The sequence below is a fragment of the Manis javanica genome, chromosome 8 (genome assembly GCF_040802235.1).
Source record: "Manis javanica isolate MJ-LG chromosome 8, MJ_LKY, whole genome shotgun sequence".
NCBI classification, from domain to species: Eukaryota; Metazoa; Chordata; class Mammalia; order Pholidota; family Manidae; genus Manis; species Manis javanica.
In genome coordinates, this window is record NC_133163.1 from 11,701,509 (window position 1) to 11,714,546 (window position 13,038).

Sequence of the window (13,038 nt, forward strand, 5' to 3'; positions counted from 1 at the left end):
TGATCCCAGCAGGTACCTAGAAGCCTGGAGCCTTAGTCAAAGTGCACCATTGGTTCTGAACCACCTGCCGTCTTGACATCTGAAAGCCCCTTCCCCTGCTACAGGACCACTCATGAGCAGACACTCTGACCCCTCCACCAACTGATGCCCTCCTCTTCTGGGGTCCAGTCTTGGTTAATTATAAGGGTCTTTTAACTCCTCATCTAAGCCTCACTGGGCAGTCACCTCTCACCTGTCACTGAGATGGGACCTTCCTTTCCCCCCCGTTTTACAGAGGCTCAGACAAAACTTTACAAATTGACAAGGGCTGCCTAGAATGGAAAATGCTGGAGCACACCAGAGATCGCTGGTTCAAAACTTCCCACAAGGCCACCCGCTCTATCTGAACAACCAGCTCCACCTGACAAAGAAGGATGCTTCTAACTTTGGTCTCCATGAGGCTGGTAGTGAGAGCAGAGATGTGGCTCACAGGCAGAGGACAAGGCAACTGAGACCAAGGAGGAGAGCCCACTTGCCAAGGGTGCATCAGAGACAGCCAAGCCCAGTGTCTCTGATAAAACAGATGCCCTTGAACAGGGAGGCTGTTCTGACTCTTTGCTTCCTCCATGAGGCTGAAGAACAAAGCCCCCTGTCCCAGACCTCTTCCTTGTCACCTCCACGAACACACTTAGGGCTGGAGTGTTGGGGGATCTGATGTCTAACTCTAGAGCCCCAGAGGGTCTGGTAACAAAACCACTCATGAACACAGCACACAGAAATGGACAGAATTCCCCCCTTCCAGGGTGGTCAAAGCAGATATGCTCAGCCCTCTACCCTGTCACCAGCTCCCAGCGAGCGTCCTTCCCAGGCAGAAGCAGCCGAGAGCAAACTGGTGCTAGTGTTAATGCACACACACACGCACACACACACACACACACACCAGACACACACCACCTCACCAAACAGGCAGCAAGGCTCAGCAGACAGGAGGCGTGTGGGTTAGAGACAAAGCCAGGAGGACCATGCATTCGCCGGAGACGGACACTGACCTCCAACGCGGTGTGTGCTCAGTTCATTTTGTTTTTTTTTTTAATGCATGTGTTGTAGCTTGAATGGAAGCAGATTACTTACAATTTAGAAGAGGAGAAGGGTTAAGGAGCCAAAGGCCAAAAGAGACTGCCAAAGATGATTAGCGCGTGATGGGTGCCGAGAGTCTGGGTCAGCATTCTTGAAGGCAGCCGCGATGCCAGGGGTTATTTGAAGGAGGGTGTTAGTGGAGCGGCTCCAGCTGCGGGGAGCTGCAGGGCTTCAGGCCCCCAGCCTTGGAGATTACCCCTCTCCTCACTGGTTCCCACGGCTCTCTCCATGGGAGGACTCGTCCCTGTGCCCACTGTCCCTCCATGCTGCGGGAAAGCTTGAACCCATCACAGGCACCACCTGGGGCAACAACTGGGCTCAGAAGGGGGAGCCTACAGCAAGCAGTCCTCTGAAGTGAGAGCCATGACACCTGGGTCCCCAGGGCCCTCTCTCCTGGTGCCATCCATCAAGTGGCAGCACAAAGTGGTCTGTCCAAGCCGACAGTGGCTGCCCAGAAAGTACCTCAGTGACAGCATCTGTTTGTGGCAGTTCAGCCTAAGGCCAGATCTCGTCTCCTCCCCACTGGTTCCAAGCCAAAGTTATTCCCAGGGCCAGGGCAGCCTGGAAGTGCCCCAGAGTGAGCACAGCCGGTGGTCACAGTGGGCTCAGAAATCAGGCTGTGTGCACGGCCACCTGACAGCCACCAAGGAGAGGTGTGCTCCCAGCACCCACAGGAAACGGGGTACCCTCCTGTCTCAGTCCCGGGGAGGCTTTCTTGGTATGTTGTGTTCTGCTTTAAGCAGAATTGAAATGAGCTGTGAAAAATTTATGTCTTAGAAAAAACCTGAACTGAACACAGAACAAAGCTGGAGGATGCCATGCCCCAAAAGAGAAAACAGGCCCAAGCTGATTTGGGGAACCGAACTGTATGACCTCTAAGAACGTTTAAGTACATAAAGGAATTTTCTACGAGGGGTAGCAAAAAAGCAAAAAGCCTGTCAAGAGGCTGGGTTAAATTTTTTGATTTTATACAGGAAACCCAAAACTAATAACAGCAAAGTCAGAGCTATGCGTGTGTGCGTGCATGTGCGTGTGCGTGTGTGTTCTTAAAGGAAGCTACTGGCCAGCAATCTTGACCTCCTCGGGTGGGGTGGTTACACTAGGACTGGCCTGCAGGCTGAGCACCCCCGGAGGGGTGCTCTTAAGTTAGAAGGATTCTGTGGCGACACCGTTAGAAAAGGCCAACTCCCAAAGCCCTCCTGGGGTGTCAGTGGTCACTCTTCCCCCTGCCTCCATCTATTTCTAGGGGACAGTGCCTTCAGTGGCTCACACGGCCCTATGCGAGCAAAGGGGTGTCCACCAGCAGAGGCTAAAAATCCATAAAGGCTGCATCTCTGGCTTCCCACATCCCCAGTTTCAGGCCTGCAGCCCTGAGACCTCTTTCTCCTTGGGCTTTACCTAAATGCCCTCTGCCTGATAAAAGCTGAAGGTAGATCTCTCTTCCCTCCTTCCCCTGTGCTTGGAGGGCAGGCCTGTGTCTAATCCAGCAATTTTCTAGAATTTGTCCTGGACTTAGAGATTTGGGGAAAATAATAAACCTGTGGGGGAAATCCTACTGGCTCAGGTACAAAAGTGAGGCTGACAGCGCTGTCAGAGCCCCAGAAAGGCCGCAGCCTCAGGGCAGCCTGGTTTTCCTGGAAAGGGGAGTGGCTGAGCCTCTGACACGCCGCACAGAAGGAGCCTCTTCACAGGGCCCGGGGGACGGGCCTCCTTGTCAGCCACACGAAAGCCTGGCCTCTCCCTGGGGCTGGCACCTGAGGATGCGGCCATTTTCTGCTGGCCTGTGGCTGGCTGTGTGATTCTTTCTGCTCTGGCATGACAGTCCAGAGGGTCCCAGGGGTGCTAACCTCTGTGGGCAGGGATCAGCTCAGCCTCTGTTCTGAGACGCTGTGGGGAACCCATGGCAGGGACCGTGTAGCCACTGTGTCTGTGGAGCTAAAATCCAAAACAGCAGCCATGTCATTCCCTTCTCATCTGAGGGGGTTGTCCTGGGAACAGGCCCTCCTGGGGCAGCCTGCTCAGCATTTACCAAACAGGACGAGTACAGCCCCAGGCCTGCAGGCCTCCATTCTCTGTCGCTCACAGGGGGCCTCTGGCAGCCAGGCTGTGGCCTTGACTACCTCTGTACCTCATCCCAGCAGGCTGCTTCCTTCCTGTTTGGAGAGATTCATCCCTCTTTCTAGCACCTAGGACAGGTGCCTCCCTCACCCGGTAACCTGAGATGAGATGGAATTCATTAGCCTAAAGTGCATGTGGGAGGTATACCACTGCCCGATCCAGGGTGAAGACTGGGGAAGGGCCAAAGGGGATAGACTGCAGCCCCCACGTGTCCCAGACACAGGCCAACAGGCCTGAGACCACCTGTCCCACCACTGACATCACAATTAAAGTCGCCTGACAGGATGTGACTTGCCCAGAGCTACAGGGAACAGGAGAGAGAGACCCTCAGGAGGCCCCACCTGCCTCACCTGGTTAAGGAGGCCCTTACCAGCACCTCGAGGGGAACTCGAGGCAGCCAGCATAAGGGGTTTTCCCATGTCCTCACTTTAAGACCCTACTCAGGCCTTAACACAGGGCCTCAGGCGGAAAGAGCATAAACTCTCCTGCCTGGCTGGCAGCTGCCCCCACAGAGGGAATCGCCTGGTCACTGGCTGAATTAAGACCAGGTCACAATGCACCAGCCAGTTGGGCCTAGCTGATTTAAGGGGTGCAGCGGAGCGGATGGGCTGGCTCCAGGGCCCGGACCCCCAGACCAGGGGGCCACAGAGGAGCTGAGGCAAGGACGGTGCAGCCCCCAGGGAAGGGGCTCCCGAGCAGGGCCCTCTGGGGCTGGTCTGCGCGTTCCTACTCAGCTCTGTGGTTGCCTTTCCTGGCCTTGGTGCTCCTCTGGGCGACAAGCCAGACGTCCCTCCAGAACAGAGTTCTCCAGAAGTGGGCCTGGCATTTGAGGAATGGCAGGGAGACCTAGGCCTGCTCTGCCATGCCAAGTCCTCAGCTTCGTGTCTTTGGCCTTTTAGGTGGGTGAGGGATGTGATTCGCTGCACGTCAGAACAGCCGAGCAGGCCCTGAACCTTCCTCAGGAGGCTGGAGAAATCCCCAGGGATGAGGCTGCCGGCTTTTTCTTCATCCTCCTCCCATCTAAGCAGCATCTCCAACACTGATTCTCTCCTTCATTTAGGGTCCTGCGACCAAAGGTAAGCGCGGCAATACAGAGGCTTTGTGTGTGCGTGCACGTGTGCAGGAAAGAGAAAGGAAGGGCGGTTTCAACCACACGGTTTCAGCCACTCCTGTCTGCTCAGCCTTACCTTGCCCCAGCAATGGCATGGAAGGGTCATCAGAATTACTATCACAGTAATCATTACCATCCTCCAGCTCACTGCTGGCCGGGTTGCCGTTTGCAATGGTCTTTTGTTTGATTGTGAAAAAGGCCTGCATCTTCACATTGTATCTGGAAGGCAAGAAGGCAGGAGGTCAGAACGACAGGGAGACCTGCAGGGGGCCTGCCAGGGGCCCCACCCCTGTGCACGCAGTCAGCAGGGCCCTGGGAGTGTCCAGCGGTGAGAGGGGAGCCCAGGGTTTTCCCCTGAGCTGATGGAGTTTCCTGACAGGAACCACAGAACAATGCCGTTTGAGGGGTCTGCTCCTACCGTGCTTCCTGAGGGTGTCCGAGATCCTCAAGCCCAAGAAAATGACCAAGGCCTACTTACTGCGTTTCACAAGCCTGTCCTAACAAAACAGTGTAGCCAGGCCTCAGGGACAGGCTTGAAGGAGGTGTGAGCAGGCCTGCCGTCTCTCCCACAGCCAGGAGCCCTGTTCCCATGGGCTGCCCAGCGGGCCATCCCGCGACCCTCGGCCAGAGCCACCATCCTCCCAAAGAGCTCCACCCCGCCCCCGAGACGCCCTGCCCAGGCTGCCCACCTCCCTGAGACGCGCTGATGGGGGGGGCTCACTTAAGGACAGTTCTGCTGCAGTTTGACAGCTGATCACCATTTTTACAAAACATTATAAATGTTTGATATAAATAGGAGGATTCAGAGTCTCATAAAACTCAGGGTTATTTTCCTTTTTAATTACCTTTGGAGGTGTGAAGAGGAAGATAAAACCTCAATATGGTTCAGCTCATGGATGGTTCTTTCTTTTCACTTTTTTTTAATGTTGAAAAATACATGGACCATAAAAGTTGCTCTTTTATTAACTATTTTCCATTCTTAAGTGCAGGATTCAGTGGCATTAATTATATTCACAATGTTTGTGCAACCATCACACCACTATTTGCAAAACATTTCCATCCCAAACAGAACTCTGTGCCCATTAATAATCAACATTAATTACTCCCTCCCCTAAGCCCCTGGTAATCTGTAATTTACTGTCTGTCCATATGAATTTGGTTCTCCTCACTGCCTCACAGAAGTGGAATCATACAACATACGTCCTTCTGTGACTGGCTTCTTTCCCTCAGCATAATGTTTTCAGGGTTCATCCATGTGCAGCATGTGACAGAATTTCCTTCCTTTTTATAGCTGAATAATATTCCTCATGGGTAGATCTGAGATCATTCTAACCTGAGCAGCTTCTGTAGGGCCGCAGGGGTGCTGCCCTGCCCTCAGTGTCCGAATTTTTACTATGAGTGGTGCCCCTATAGTTCGCAAGGCAGTGGCCCTGAGGGGAACCATTTCCCAAAGGCTAGAACAGACACGGGACACTTTATGCAGCCTGTCTTTGAAGCATCCTCCACCCACCAGCCCTGTCTCCCCTGGTGCAGGTGTGGACAGCACCCCTAAACAGTGTCTGAACAACCCACTCCAGCCGCCCCCAGGGGGGTGTTGCCCGGAGAACCGGGACTGCCCAGAGGGGACCGAAAGCTCTGAGGGACGTATCGCCCGCCCCAACGAGCAGGATGTGGGACAGGGTGTCAGCTAGCCCAGGAGAAGAGGACGGGCACTTACTTCATGATCAGAATGTAAAACACGTACAAGATGATGAGCACCAGGCCTTCCCACCTCAAAGAGAGAAAGGAGACTGTGGTTAGAGCTCGGGAGGCCCAAGGCACAGAGAGTGGGTGGAGCAGGCAGGATGTCCTCTCCCGTCCCTGTTCCCAGGGTCCCCAGGACCCCAGCCCATGGCTGCCCTGCCATCCAAAGCCCTCTTGAAGCCTTCTCAACAACAGAGGGTCTGTAGGACTCATGTGGAATTTCTCCAGCTACCTAGAAAAAGAAGGACCAGGGCCACTGCACCCCAGGATTCAGGTAGTGGACTGGCTTAGAGTCTTGAAGATTTGACTGTTAAGAGATCATATAGTGACCGAGGATTCTGGCCAGGGCTGAGAACTGCCGTGGGTCCAGGTGGGCAGAGGCTCTCAGAGCTGCCTGAAGAGAGGCCCTGGGCACAGAAGCTCATGAGCCAACCACTTGGGGGGAGGGGGCGGGGGTTTGTAGAGGATGCACTAGTATTGCCATCTTGCAGACGCAGTGCCCAGCCCACACGTGGCGGGGTGTTTGTAGCTCCGACCACCAGCCTCTGAAGAGCCACATGGCTTAACCTGTATGGTCATCTGACCAACGCACACTAAAGGCCTGCTGCGTGCCAGCCTGAGCTGCAGTCATTTGGGGAGCCCGTCCTCTGCTGGCAGAGCCCACAGACTAGCAGAGCCACAAAGGGACTTGTAAGAGATCTGACCACCGCCACCCCAATTTCATCACAGGTGAGGAAAGGGAGACGGGAAGCAGAGAGACCTCCTGGCTCACACGGTGGGGTGGGGGCCAAGTGGGGGCCAGAACCAGGCCTCCCCAGGCCCACAGTGCACAGCCGCTCATGTCATCCACCTCACTGTCCTCAGCCAGGCCTCCTGAACGTATCTCCACCAATAAACACATACAGGTTACAGAATCACCGTCATGAGGAGAACATTTATATGGCTTTGGATGTAAGACACATTCATGCCCCATAGAGTAAATTATCAACCTTTTCTTTAAAGTTTGTGTGTTATGTATCTTAAGGAATCACTTCCTACTTTAGCGTCATAAAGATGAGTCCCTACAATTTTTCTCAATTATTTTAATTTTGCTTTTTACAATGAGATCTCTAATTCATCTGGGACTTATTCTTGCACAAGGTGTGAGGGAAGAATCTGATGTTATTTTGCTGATATGGATTCTTCATTGTCCCGCCTGGGACCCTCTCCCTGACTCACCTGTCGTATCCCCCACCACACGCCCACTCTAGGTCCTTGGCTTCATATTCCATATCGGCTTATGCTTAGGCTTATCTTCCTTATTTCCTCTATCATATACCTTGATGTCTGGGAGCACAGAAATATTCAGGGAAGCACTCTTTGTCACTTTGAAAGGATTAAAAAAAAGGCATGCCTGCTTGGAATGATACCCTTTCTACTTTCACAAGTTCACAAGCTTGAGTTTGTAAAAATAAGTCTAAAAAAGATTCAATAAGCCCCTTAAGCAAGGATACTCACAAAAAAGGAACAATGAGAAACTTAAACTTACCACACAATTTCTTCATCATATATGAACTGGAAGGCAAAAGAAACCAAGGGTGAGGGAACACATTTATTCCAAAAGTAGAAATTACACAGACCCCAAGCACCCAGAGCGGACACGTACTGGCTTCGTACTGGTTTTATGGAAAGCTGGAAGCCTCTCCCCACTTTGGGGTTTCTCAACTGTGACCTTTCCCCAGGTCGAAGCCTAGGCCAGAGATGCTGCAGTATGTGGCCCGGCCTTAGTATGGGCCTCCCGAGATAAATGGCCTGTGCTTCACTACAGTCCAAGTAGCTGCTGGGGCCAGGCGGCAGGGGCCAGCCCTCAGTAATGGAGCAGGGTCGCTAAAATCAAGAATCTTAAAATGTGAACAGACACCTACCTACCTATTATCCATCCATAGTGATAATACCTATTGGGAGGAATACCTGCCATATAGATACTTATGTGAGGAAAGGGGTATTATTTTTTAAAAATACAGAGTAACTACTTTGGAAATTCTGAGGGCAAAGGACCTGCTTGTAGCATTTGAAGGGCAATTCTGAGGGCAAAGGACCTGCTTGTAAGCATTTGAAGGGAGGAAGGAGGGATGCTTCCTAGGAGGGCACTACATCACCCAACCTCCCAGCATCTCTGGCCCGGGACAGATGGATGCTTCTGTGGCCTGGGGAGGGTCCTGCATCGCCCTGACTAGGCTTAGGGTGGACAGGAAGGGGGAGGAGCTGAGCCCACCCATCTGATCTTGGAGACACGAGGTTCTGTATGTGGGATGCCAGGACAGGCCAAGGGGCTGTTGTCTGGACTTGGGCCCATCCTCAGCCCCTCCTGGCTGTCACAGCGGGCAGCCCCCACAGAAACTGCCACTTCCCAGAGGGTCATCCTAGCTGGGCATCACTGTGAGGCTCCCCAAACTCAAGGCTCTGAAGAAGTGGCACCAACAGAAGGGAGAGCCCAGTGCCACCACCTGGACAACTTAGGGGACATTTATGGGAGATGTTTTTCATTTTTACCACCCAATGGATGGCTACTTGGCATTTAGAGGTGACACGTGAAATGCTTCAATGGGAGGAGTTTTTCCACATTTGGCACAGATGTTCAATGTTCTGCTAAATATTCAGCCAAGCTTAAAAAAAAAAAAGAAAAAAGATCTAAGCTTAGAACTCCATTTTACAAATCAAAGCATATGGACATAGTTTTAACTAATTTTCTACTAAGGTTCAGTCACGCAGATGGAGGGGCATTTACACTTGGCTCTGTCTAGGATTTTATCAAGAGTCATTCATACTTTTGAAAAATCACATCACCGATGTGAGCACCACCCACAGGGTTTAAGGGCCAGCCCGACTCTCTGGCCTCAGGGTCCACTGGGCTCAGAGATTTTTCACCACATCATCGGGGGCTCTAGCATCATGCCAAAATATTTATATGCTCAAAGATGTAATCTTCTATTACAAACAACTTCCGTTTGCCCTTTATAAGTGTAAGTTGGGCATTAGGTTGATATTTTTGGAAATTGTGTGTAGGTAAGTTATTTTGTAACTTTCATTTTCAGGAGTGTGATAGGCAGCCTGTCAGGTGGCCCCAGTGATCCCACCATCTGCCACTCTTGTTCCCCTTGTGCATGTGGCCTGGACCTAGGGACTTGCTCCTAACAGAATGTGTCAAAAGTGATCGGCTGTCACTTCTGAGGCTGGGTACAGTCAGGCTGGCTCCCACCTTGGGGCCCTTTCACCTTGCTCTGAGGGAAGCCGGTTGCCATGTTGTGAACTACACAACGGAGCAGCCAGTGAGGAAGTGCCTGAGGCCTGCCAACAGCCACGTGAGTGGTCCTAGCATAGCCTTGCTTGGGGGGACCCTGCAGTAACCATACCACACCCACCACCTGAGACCCTGAGCCAGAGGACTCAGCTAAGCCACCCCCAAACTGTCATCTGTAGAAAACAGGAGCGATATATGTTTGTGGTTTTAAACCACTGAGTTTTGGGGAAATCGGTTACATAGTGGTAACTAATACGAGGGATATGACTGTCAGCCACAGGTGGCTCTAGAGCTTGTAAGGCTGAGAGCTGTCACTGGAGGGCATGTACCATGCCCTAAAATCTGGGCATGCCACAGGGATCTGCCCTGCTTGAAGATGACCTGCCCTCATATAGCCACTTTGAAGTTCCTTTTGGACTGAACCTGCTCCCCTGTGGAGGACACACTCCTTGGCAGCGGCCTATGTCACACGCTTCACTGTCAGGTCACTGGTACATGCCATGATGTCACCCCAGCCCTCAGGGGGACACCCCCTAACAGGCCCTAGAGGTCCCTGTTGCACCCCCTCCTCCAGCCGGCCTCCCCTTCCCGCTCTGCAGTGAGCTAGCGAAATAGAAGCTGCTGCTTAGGAAATGGCTCTAAGTGAGGATCCCAGGGGCCTCTGACAGGCAGAGTGCGTGAGCTCAGCTGCTTGGACTGCAGGACACACGCTTTGGCTTTTTCAAGGCCTGTCTGAATTGAGGGTGGTATCCGAACTTGCTCCATAACCGAGGAGGCAGGTATGAGGTTTCTGGGAAGAGAGGTATGAGGTTTCACGGTGGCAAGGAGACTGCTCAACTTGACTGCCGTGAGTGTCAGCACAGCCCCAGACGGGCGCTGTGGGTTCTCTGGTTATAGTGCTGGGGACAGAGATGGGCAGGAGGTGACTCACGGCAATGAGCACGATGACGGAGAGGGTGTAGTACACGGAGTCTCGGCACACGGCCCACCACGTCAGACGGACCACCTGCCAAGCAGAGAGCCATCAGCTGCTGTTGGTTGGGGACATGTTGGTGGGGGGCCTCCCCACCTCCCCGAGACCTCAGCCCATGGAGCCCCTCTTAACTGTGCAGCCAGAAACAAATCTTGCCGGGCTGCTCAAGGCCACCCTGTGCTCTTCATTATGTTTAGGGAACAGAAGGAAACCATGAAATGTTCATGAGTGATGGCAAAGCTGCCCCCTGCCCCTCTAAGCTGACAACATTGCGCATTTCACAGCAGAAGCCCTGCATTAAGGCGGAGGCTGGGGCACTTGCTTTCCACCCCCTGACCCCCTCCCCATTTTGGAACCTCCTATGGGTAAATTGGTAAACAGCTGCTTACCTCTACCTCCCCTGGCCAGGCAGGGAGGGCCTAACCGTGAGCCTGACCCTGAGGAGAGTCTAATATCCCCCATGGCTCTGAGGCCCAGGAAGATGCGACGGGACATCAACAACAGCTCCTTGCTGGGGAGGCCAAGGTCAGGCCCCAAATATTTCCAGAATCTATCTCAGGGTCAGGGCTCCAGAAGCTAGTTATAGGATATAGGATTAGGGTTAGGAGCAGGAGCCCCTGAAATATTTACGGCTGTTTAATGAACGCTGACCTTCAGATTGGACAGAGGGCAGAAGCTCCCAGACCTGCTCTCAGACTCCCCGACAGCCGGAGGTGGAAGGAATGCCAGATCACCTCCACCTGGGAGGAGACAGGCTCAGAGGGCCAGCTGGTGCGCCCAAGTCTCAGGGAATCCAAGGCACAGCTAAGGCCCAGCCCTGACTCCCCACTGGTGTCCCTGTGTTACTTCATAAGGGAGAGAAACCACTGACCTGCCCTGCAAATAATCCGCAAACTCCAATTATACACAGGATGTTGAACACGGCAGAGCCCACGATGGTGCCAACCCCGACGTCTCCGTGGGTGATGAACACGCCTGAAAGGAGAGGCGCAATCCTCACCGGCAAGGCCCCAGGTCTGCCGCTTCTCAGATCCAGGCTGGCTGTGGGGTCCGTGCCTCCCACCCCAGGAACTGAGGGAAGCTGTTCTTGCTGCCAGACACTGGCCACGTGGTGAGAACAGCGAAACCAGAGCGGGCAAGGGCCCTCAGGGACCAGCGACTCCAAGCCGCCCAATTTTTTGGAACAGCTTTATTGAGATATAATTCACATACCATAAAATCCACTCCTTGAAAGTATACAATTCAGTGCTTTGGAACAGTCAGTGTGTGGTCATCACCACACTCTATTTTTAGAACATTTTCATCCCCCCCAGAAGAAATCCTGTACCCTGAGCACCCCTCTCCACTCCGCCCCCAGGTAACCACAGTTTTACACCTGCCTCTCCAACTCCCATTTTACAGATGAGGAAACAGAGGCTCAGAGCTGACAGATGCCCCCACTGGTCAGGGAGCAAACCTCTCTCTAGACCCTGCATCTCTGGCTGGGGGATTTCTTACCTATAACAGAGGCAAACAGCTCAGGCGTTGAGCTTCCTGCAGCCATGAAGGTCGCTCCAGCCACATCTTCACTCAGATGGAGCTTCTGAAATGGAAGTGACCACAGACCCCCAGGCTGTGATATGGGGGCAGTGGACATGTTAACTGGACATGCTGGTAGCCAGGGAGAGTGTGGGGAGTGGTGCTGTGGGCAGACCCAGCTCCTCAGTGGGCAGCCTGTCCATCCTGAGCCAAGCACACGACCACTGCCATTTACCAGGCACTCAATTCTGAGTCCCATCCCCTCCCGCCATCTACCAATTTCTGCTCGTTGTCTGAGCCCCAAATGATGCCTCCTTGATGAAGCTTTTCTAGGTGTATACCCAGAGCCAGCCACTCCCCTGGGGACAGGCACGTTTTTGGTCCTCTGTTACCGAAACACAAATTGCACAAAGAGCATCTATGGCCCACATGCTTGCCCTTCCACACTGGATGACAAGGGCAGGGTTGGTCTTTTACATCTGTGGACTCCCAGGGCCTAGAATGGGGTCTGGTACACACTGGCCCTCAGTGGGGGTCCACTGGTCTAGTGCCCGTCACCCCTGATGCCCACATTGACCTTAGTTACCATGCAGACCTCTACACAATGGGGTGTGGGACCCAGAGCCCTCAGGCACATAGCCTGACTCTTGTGTTCCAGGCCTTCTCAGTGGCAGGTCAATACCAACTGCTCACTGAGACAAAGGCCCACACGTCCTGTCCCCAGGGTCAAGGCCCAGTCCACTTGGCAAGGCTGCGCTCTGGCCACAGAGGCCCACTATCTCCTCTAGGATGTGGTGTTGGTGGTTGCGGATGCTTAAACAAACTGCAGAGATCCCTGGTCTACCTGAACGCCCACTGGAAAGCACCTACCCTGTGGTTCTCAGAAGGCCTCTGGGCAGGCTGGCTCAGGGAAGGGCTTGGCCTCCCCTGGCCCTCACCTCCCTAAGTACCTGTAGGCAGCCCAGGGCTCTGAAGCCACTGAGGAACACCTGAGCCATCATGGCCTCCAGGGGAGCTTGCTACAGGAGGGGTCTCAGAGGGATTGGTGTTCGGGCTTGGCAGAAGCTGGAGTCGGGGTACAGCACTGACTCCCCAGAATGGAAGCCTGGCCACTTGAACCTCACCAAAGAGGAAGGTTCCACAGAAGAGGTTCTGCCATCAAAGCATCTCTGATAACTT

At 53.4% G+C, this 13,038-nt stretch overlaps 1 protein-coding gene across 7 annotated transcripts in view; it reads right to left on the reverse strand.

Annotated features, from left to right (window-relative positions):
• Positions 1 to 13,038, reverse strand: part of SLC24A4 (solute carrier family 24 member 4) — a 166,065-nt gene that overhangs the window by 39,987 nt on the left and 113,040 nt on the right. For 3 of the 7 annotated variants that reach the window (XM_073241943.1, XM_073241942.1, XM_073241947.1), the window contains 6 exons: positions 11,839 to 11,923; positions 11,213 to 11,316; positions 10,300 to 10,374; positions 7,617 to 7,642; positions 6,063 to 6,116; positions 4,422 to 4,564 (listed from right to left, as the gene is read on the reverse strand). In XM_073241943.1, coding sequence (XP_073098044.1) covers positions 4,422 to 4,564; positions 6,063 to 6,116; positions 7,617 to 7,642; positions 10,300 to 10,374; positions 11,213 to 11,316; positions 11,839 to 11,923 — 487 coding nt within the window. Of the gene's footprint in view, positions 1 to 4,421; positions 4,565 to 6,062; positions 6,117 to 7,616; positions 7,643 to 10,299; positions 10,375 to 11,212; positions 11,317 to 11,838; positions 11,954 to 13,038 lie in introns of all 7 variants that reach the window. The other 4 variants (XM_073241941.1, XM_073241945.1, XM_073241946.1 and 1 more) reach the window with 2 other exon arrangements.